This window comes from Tiliqua scincoides, chromosome 1 (genome assembly GCF_035046505.1).
Source record: "Tiliqua scincoides isolate rTilSci1 chromosome 1, rTilSci1.hap2, whole genome shotgun sequence".
In the NCBI taxonomy this organism is placed as follows: domain Eukaryota; kingdom Metazoa; phylum Chordata; class Lepidosauria; order Squamata; family Scincidae; genus Tiliqua; species Tiliqua scincoides.
This window is the reverse complement of record NC_089821.1, coordinates 62211290-62219594: the sequence shown is the minus strand read 5'-3', so window position 1 is coordinate 62219594 and position 8305 is coordinate 62211290. Positions and strand designations below refer to the sequence as shown.

The 8305-nt window shown below is 47.8% G+C and overlaps 1 protein-coding gene across 1 annotated transcript; it reads right to left on the bottom strand.

The window, feature by feature from the left end:
- Nucleotides 1–457: 457 nt before the first annotated feature.
- LOC136636214 (dispanin subfamily A member 2b-like) lies at nt 458–6493 on the bottom strand. Its single transcript, XM_066611167.1, has 2 exons — nt 6046–6493; nt 458–1215 (listed from the first exon to the last, which is right to left on the bottom strand). Exons 1-2 carry the CDS (start codon nt 6304–6306, stop codon nt 1051–1053), a joined length of 426 nt encoding a protein of 141 aa, XP_066467264.1. The 5' UTR covers nt 6307–6493; the 3' UTR covers nt 458–1050.
- Between the last annotated feature and the right edge of the window lie 1812 nt (nt 6494–8305).

The following is an 8305-nucleotide window of genomic DNA, read 5'->3' as shown; positions in this document are numbered from 1 at the left end:
TCAGCCATTAGTCCATCAATCCAGTCTCCCTTCCTCAAGCTTTCCTCCTTCTGCTACCCACACCAAACACTCCCTTCATCAGGTGTTTTTATGCCTGAGGGCCCTATTGCCTTCAAATGGCTGCAGCTGTGCAGCACTCTCTCTGCTGAATGCCCAGGCCTTTAAAGAGGCTACTGCTAACACCACATCCTACCTCCTCACCAGATCTTCTGCGATTCCAATACAGTCCCAGAGAAAAGTCTGCTTGCACAGGCATAACTGAGAATGCTTGGTGGGGAAATCAGGGTCCAAAAAAGGCTTCAAATGAGAATGCCAGGTGAATTCCCCAAGGCCGCTGCATCCTATGGAAATGTGCTATGAACATTTTAGGAAAAATTGATTTTATACTCCCCTTTTGGCAGCTGGCAGTAACTCCTTTATTGCTATGTTTTAAGTCCAAAGAAGGAATTCATCCATGTTACAAGATTTAAAAAAAAACCTTTATTTGAACATTAGTGCCAACATGACCTCACTATTCAAATTAGAGCTCTATAAGCATTTGTTACACAAAGAAATACAAAAACTGCCTACTAGAAAATGTGCCTTCCTTGCATAAGAACCAGGGCTGGAAAACGCAACTGCAGTTCTGTCATAGTGTTCTCATATGCATCAATTCCAATTTGACTCCCTGCCCTCATATTATGTAGTGGCTTTCAGGACTGGTTCTATTCATTAGGATAGAAAATCATCTGGTTCCTTTCAGCTGAAAGAAACATATCTCAATACAGTGGAAGGTCATATAGCACATGGGGAAAAAACCCAGTATGCCTTCAGAACACTTGCCCACCTCCATCTTGGGAAACATCGGAGATTCTCTGATAATAGCGCATGACCATCATTGGCGCACACTGGACTCTCAAGACAGGACTGCATTTTGCCAGATCAAGAACTACACACTAGTATCCTCTGAATGCAAAAGTAGCAAGAGGTGGCTGAGTGAAACATTACAAAAAGGAAGTGAAAGGTCTCTGAAGTGAATCCACTGAAGTGAGGCATAGATCAATGGCCTTTCTAGTCCATTGGTTTGTTCCAGCCAATGATTCCCACTGCAGTCAGGATGATGACCAAGACAACCATCAGAAGGCTCAGAACCAGGGCTAAGATGTTCAGGCACTTGGCAGTAGACCCATAGCTGCTAGCGCCACTGTGGTCACCCACCACTTTGCGATCTCTTGCCTGAAAGGAGAAGAAAGAAAAATAAACATCAACTATTGAAAGCACCTGGAAAATGCACTAAAGTTACATTTGTAGATGAGCTACTCTCAAAGTCTTTCTGATGGAGCTTCAACATCAAACTGGACACAAAGGAAACTGCCACAAAAAACAGAAGGAATGTGATATGTAAGAATTTTGCACACCCCTATGGTGGTAACTGCGGTGTCCTGGCAGAAAGAAGGGGAAAGGGCCATATCGGCACAGACCAAAACAGCAGCATTATGTCCGTGTTTCTGCTCATCTTAGACTAAGCCCCAATATGGGTTCCCCTTGAAGCATATCTTCAGTGTGGGGTGGGGGGCATGGAGAGGGCTTTCCTGGGCCTTCTAGCGACACACAAAGTCTGGAATTACCAAGATGCACAGAGATTTAGTCACCAGGAGATGGACAGCCATGCTCTCTCTTCCTAGGGAGAGAACAACTGCTGTTCACCTCCTTCGTGAACCATACCATTTACCAACTAGAACAGGGGTGCTCAAACTTTCAACTTTAGGGATGCTGGACCTTTAACAAGTGTATAGAAGAGAGAATTTCAGCAGGTGCAGCTTGTCATCTGTGGGATGACAAGCTGCACCTGCTGAAATTCTCTCTTCTATACACTTGTTAAAGGTCCAACATCCCTAAAGTTGAAAGTTTGAGCACCCCTGAACTAGAATAAAGGAACTATATTTTAGCTCTCAAATAATTCTCTATTGCTAGTGAGACGGCTTATAAATCATTTCCTTCTGCATCTTGTTTTCCTACTCTTACAAGAGTAGGAAAAATTGGATTAAGGAGGTTCACAGATAAACTCGGTCTCAGCTCTCAGAAAAGAGCTGAGCAGCATTTTCCAAACCCCACAAGTGAGGCAGAAGTTGCTGGGGCTTGGGTGGGGGACATGACATGGCAGAATCCCTTAATCCAAGAGATGTGACCTAAAGAAGCACTCAACTCTGCTCAGTTGTTTCTCATTCAAGAGTTGTGAAACAAACCATGTCTATGCCTTAGAGCCACTTCACATACACAGTATTACTGAATTACTTGACAACTAGCAGCTGAATGTCCGGCGCTGTGGCTCAGTGAAGTTGGCGATCACCTTGGTTTTAGACACTTGGCCAACAGTCTGAGGCTAAGAGGCAAAGAAGGAAGGCCCATAGCCAGGGAGACAGACCAGGGACAGACTGCACTTGCTTCCATTGTGGAAGGGATTGTCACTCCCGAATTGGCCTTTTCAGCCACACTAGACGATGTTCCAAAACCACCTTTCAGAGCGCGATACCATAGTCTCTCGAGACTGAAGGTTGCCAACAAGTAAGCAGCTGAATATGTGAACTGACCAATTACAGGTGTGCACCACTTAACAACAGGGTGCATTCTCCAGTCACCAATGTTATGAGATTAGGTTGTTAAGCGAACATTCAGCCCAGCCTAGTGCCTTTGTTGTGTAAACAGACACTCCCTGCTGGCTGCACAGGCCACTAGAGCCTGATGGCCTCTTCTTTGCATTAAGAGCCTCTTTGTTGTGTAAACAGACACTCTGCTGCAGACTATGGGAGTCCCAACTAAGAGCATCTTTGTTGTGCTTTGACCACCTTCATATATGTGGTCTGTCATTAAGCAGAAGGTTGTTAAGTGGGGGACATGCCTGTACAATATTGTCTGAGGCAACTATCAGATGGTTTTGAAAGTTCCAGTCTGTCTGATAGCTCTTTCACACAGCTAAGTCATCAACTGATGTGCAAGTACTCATAAACTAGTTCCAAGTTTTAAACATAACTGGGAGGTAGTATTTGTTTTGGATCAGTCAATCTGGAATAAAAATGATGAGATTTTATAAAGGCAGCCTTAAAGCCCTCTTCAATCTTCTGCTTTGCATTTCTGCAGAACAGCATTTTAAAAGGAAGCACGAAAGGCTGCAAGACTACAGAGATGATGCGTTATTAGATATTTGGCAGCCCCATCCTGTGGGATTAAGTATGGCTCAGCTCCCTCAAATCTATGGCAAGGGGACCTCAAGCTTGTTTTAATGCAACAACAACAACAAGAGGGGTCATTCATACTTTATTTCTGCATGAACCCCACAGGTAAGTCCTTCCCTCAGGAAGAACACGTGCAAGTTAACAAATGATAAATGGACATGTGAAATTTGAGCTACTGCAGATGGAACACCATGGTGAGCGTTCATATTACCATACACTGCTTTTCAGTAAGATAACTTCACACATTCAGTATGTCATGCATGTGTGAAACATCCACAAGAAGGTGGAGGTATACCCATCCCCTTCAAATTAGAAAAGGAGGGGGAAAGGTGCCCCTGGGCTCATCTATTCTGCAATCCACAACATCTGTATTGTTTAAATCACAGGGCATTCCTGCTACTTTGTCTTATCAGATCAACTGTCAAAATGACAAGAGCCATCAAGCAAGCACAGCAGCAAGCTACCCCAGAATAAAATGTCTCCCCATCACCACAAAGGTTTGCTCATAATATCCTGTGGAGAACTGTGCAATATTCCAAGAAACTGAGTCACCCAAGACCATCTAAATTAGAAGCAAACATTTCACAATGAGCTATGTGGAAAATGGGCCTGACTTTTACTCGGTTGCCCTTTCACCCTTCAGTACCCTTTACCAGACTAATAGCAATAGCAGCACAAAAAATACCACCTCCACTCCCTTTTCATTTATTCTCACTTCATTGCTACAATGTTAAATACATATTATCATCATTATTAGTTTACATAGTCAAAAAAAATCAGTAAATGTTTTGATGATTGTGAACCCAATCCTGTGACTGTCTGCTCAGAAGTAAGTCCCATTGTAGTCAATGGAGCTTAATCCCAGGAAAGTGTGGACAGGATTACAGCCTGAGCTCCCTTTTTGCCATCCATCTATTCCCCTTAAGGGAAGCCCCAATGGTAGGGGCAATAGGGTAAGAGCTTTGTTGCTACACTCCAAGATGGCTGCCATCACAGAACAGCCAGGCAGACCTGGTCGAGATGATCTAAACTTGCCTTGCACTTTTTGCTTTTCTCTTCTGAGCTCCAGACTTACACTTGTACACCATACTTCTAATTTCACCTTCAGACAATGCCAAAACACATGTAGACTTTAATTAATGCCATGTGCTCTAGACTCACACTAGAGCTGACTAGTGGGGCCTAAGAATTATGTGAACTGGGTGAACCTACTATGGGGGGCCTAGCACATGCAAGTTCTACTTTCCCAATTGTACCAATACATGTTGGTGCTCATGGAGAAATGGGCTACATTTCCACTAAGTGGCAGACCTAGCAGAGGGCAAGAGGAGCAAATGCTCTGGGTACCACCCCTGGGGGGGGTGCTGCCACCCAATTGCCTTTTTTTTTTTAAAAAGAGAAAGAAGCTGACTCTGCCAGTCTCTCTGCCTTTAAAAAAAAAACAGAATTGTGGTTCTGCCTCTACAGCAGTGATGGCCCCCCTCCTTTATACTAGGAAGTGACAGGGCAGCCTAGAAAGTCAGCACACTGGGAGTTGCAAGCAACTCTGAGCATGCTGACTCTATAGGCTGCCCATTTCCTCTCCTCCAGAGGAGACAAGGTGGCCTAGAGAGTCAGCATGCCAAGAGTCACTTGTCACTCTTGGTGTGCTAACTCTCTAGGCCACTCTCTCACCTCCTCCTATAAAGGGGGGGGGTGGCCCAGTCCAGCCCTGAATCACTGCCTCTCCGGATGCGATTCTGGACTGCATCTGAGGAGATGAAAGTTGCTGCCTAGACTGGCATCACGCCCAGAGTTTGGGTGTGGTAGCGCATGGTGTCTTCCATCTCCTCCAAGGAGGCTAAAGACATGCTCCAAGTGGAAGCGTGCTGCTTTGGGCTGCATCTTTCTTCTCCTTGGGGGAGAGGAAGGGCGCAGCGCAAAGCGGTGTGGAATTGCGAAGGAAGTTAGCTTGTATTCCTGGCAAGATTCCAGAAGTAATTACAGTGACACGATGATGTGAGTGCAATTACTTCTGGGTCAGGGATGGGGGGGTGGCAAAAAAGTGTCACCCTGGGCGCAAAGAAGCCAGGAGTGCCGCTGTTTCCACTATAGCTTTAACCCATTTTGCCTGGCCCACAGGCGAACACATTTGGTTGCTGTTATGTATATGCAATGTTGGACCAAAATGGCTTCACCTACTTTTCAATACACTTCTATTGTAGTTTGTTCAGGAATCTGTGAACTGTTAGAACTACCCTTCACAAACTACAGTTGTCTTCTTTGTGGGGGAATAGAAGTGGATGAAAAGTGGATTAAAGCTGTAGTGGAAATGCAGCCTTGGACAGGCCAAGAGTGAGGGGCCCACATTTATTTTGTAATAACTTTGTTTTGTACTGTATAGCTTGTTTTCTTGTGCTCAGGTTCCTGTGATTTTGCCCCACCCCCACCCCACAGATTTTGCTGTTTTTCTTCCCTGGATGAACAACTGAGGTTATTTTCCAAAGAGATGAGGGGAAAGTGGGCAACTAGCGCAGGGACGTGTGGTGGGTGGGGAGAGAGGTGAGGCAGTGCCTCCCTACTGGAGTCCTTCCCAAAGCAGCACCGTCACAGTGTGAGATGCTGGTTGAGAGTGCTTGAGCATCTCATATGCACTGCTTCTTGAAGAACTCTGCCTCACCTGCCTCCCCACCCAGCCTGGCTGGGTTGAGAGTGCTTGAATGCCTCACAAGGCAGTGGTGCTGCTTTTCAAAGGACTCAGCTAGGGAGGCACTGCCTCACCTGTCTCCCCACCCACCACACGTCCCTGAACTAGCGAGGACACCACCCCAAGGACCCCGGGCGCGCCTCTCACCTTGACGGAGAAGTTGAGGGCCAGGAGTCCCAGGCAGCAGAAGTTGAGGTACAAGGTGGTGAAGAGGGACCAGACGAAATGGTCGCGGACGGGCGGCACGTAGACCTGCTGCTGCTGCTGCTGCATCTGGACCACGGTGCAGGGAGGCGGCCGCACCCCCGCGTCGGGCAGCGCCCCGTCCTGATCCTCCTTCAGCTGCTCGTAGCGCGGAGGGAGAGAACTGCCCGCCAAGGGGAAGGCGTACTGGACGTTGTTGGCCATGGTCTGTCGCGGCTCGGCGGGACGGGACGCGACGCGCTGCTCTCCTCGAGGCTGCCTGCCGAGTGCACTGAGGTTGGGTGGGGGAGCAGAGGGGGTGGAGCTGCCCGGGCCGGGCGCGACGGAATCGAAACGGGAAGGAATCGAAACTTGGCTCGAGAAAAGCCCCGGAAAGGCGTGAGCGGGGGGGAGGGGAGAGACGGACTCCCCTGAAAAGCCGCGCAGCGCGATCCTCTGCAGTCCGGCTTTGAAGGGACGCCCCCTGGCGCTTCCTTTCAGGGGAGCCTTTCGGGGATTGCGGCCGCAGCCTGCTCAGAGGGCTGAACTCGGAGCAACTGGCCTGCCACCGAGTTGTGTGAGCAGCGAGCTTTGGATCGCCCTGCAAGACTTCATCGGTCAAGGGAAGAGGAAGCCCTCCCTCCGCAGCTCCTAACGGGACGGAGCGGAGGACGAGGTGCACCGATCTGCAGAGCTATCCCAGGCACTCTTACTCGGGAGTAAGTGCCACTGAGAGTTCAGTGGGGCTGATTGCAAGCCTCACCGTGGTTAGCCTGACTGTTGGCAGGTTAGCCTGCCCAAGCCTAGGCATGTCTACTCAGAAGTCCCATTATAGTCAGTGGGGTTTACTCACGAGGAAGTGGGGATAGGATTGCAGCCTAGGAGCAGAAAGCTGCACTCTTATCCTGTACCCATTTCCCTGGAGCAAATCCCACGGAACAGTGAGTGGGTCTTACTTCTGAGTCAACCTGAAAGGCTTTCGCTTTAAGGGCCCAACCCTATCCAGCTTTCCAGCACGAATGCAGCCCCAAGGTAAGGGAACAAACGTTCCCTTATCTTGAGGAGGCTTCTGTGCTGCCTCCCCACCACAGGATGCAGCGCACGCCCCAGTGGCATGGCTGCACCAGCACTGGGAAATTGGATAGGATTGAGCTCTGTTATTTCTGGGTGCACTTCGTCCTTGTAGCCCTGAGTTCCCTTCCCTCCACTCTTAGAAAATCTAAAATCATGCAATTTATTCTGTCTCCAGCACTACTCAGAGCCCTTGTAAAGCAGGCAGCAGAAGGAAAGAGGGGAAACAGGGTAGTTTGGAAATTATTTTTAGGTGGCGCTGTAGGTATGAAAAATTAGGCAATCTTACCTAGTGGTTGAAGATCATAATAATAATAATAATAATAAAACTTTATTTCTATCCTGCCCTTCTCCCCAAAGGGACCCAGGGCGGACCCAGATCATTTTCTTCCCCCTCCCCATTCCTTTCATCTCTAACTTTTCTAATATGAAGACCTTTTTAAAAAAAATTTCTGTTCTCTTACCTTATATGTAGTGCTAGAGACAGAACCAGCTAACATGGGCTATAGTCCTATACACACTTCCATGGGAGTAAGTTCCACTCAACACAATGGGACTTGCTTCTGAGTAGACACATGTAGGATTATGCTCTTAATTTGCCTCTGCTAACTGGACATAGAGACATTTTTTAGGGCCCAGTCTTATCCAATTTTCCGGTGCCGGTGTAGCTGTGCCAGTTGGGCAATGCACTGCATCCTGTGGGGGAGGCAGTCACAGGGGCCTCCTCAAGATATGGGAACAAGGTATCAAGACAAGAATGGGATGAGGATGGGGAGGTTAGAGAACAACAAGACAAAGGCAGAGTAGGAGAAGAAATTGGGAAAGGTAGTGTGATGGGATGTGATAGACGGTTTGGTACAATGAGAGGATGCAGGGACAAAGGAGCGAATAAGCAGCTCATCCTGGGGCATTCCGTGTACAAATGATTTTATGCAAATGTCCGAAGTCTACGAGCAAAGATGGGAGAACTGGAATGTCTGGTGACAAAGGAAAACATTGACATAGTGGATAAACGGAAACCTGGTGGAATGCGGAGAATCAGTGGGATACCGAAGTCCCAGGCTATAAACTCTACAGGAGGGACAGACAGGGGCGTGTTGGAGGTGGGGTAGCCTTTTATGTTAAGGAAGGGATAGAATCCAGCAAAGTAGAG

Excerpts from the sequence above, each read along its gene's own strand:
- LOC136636214 (XM_066611167.1), bottom strand. The coding sequence starts at position 6,306 with ATGGCCAACAACGTCCAGTACGCCTTCCCCTTGGCGGGCAGTTCTCTC. Across the intron at positions 1,216-6,045 it reads CCCTCAACTTCTCCGTCAAG|GCAAGAGATCGCAAAGTGGT; the intron begins GTGAGAGGCGCG and ends TTCTCCTTTCAG.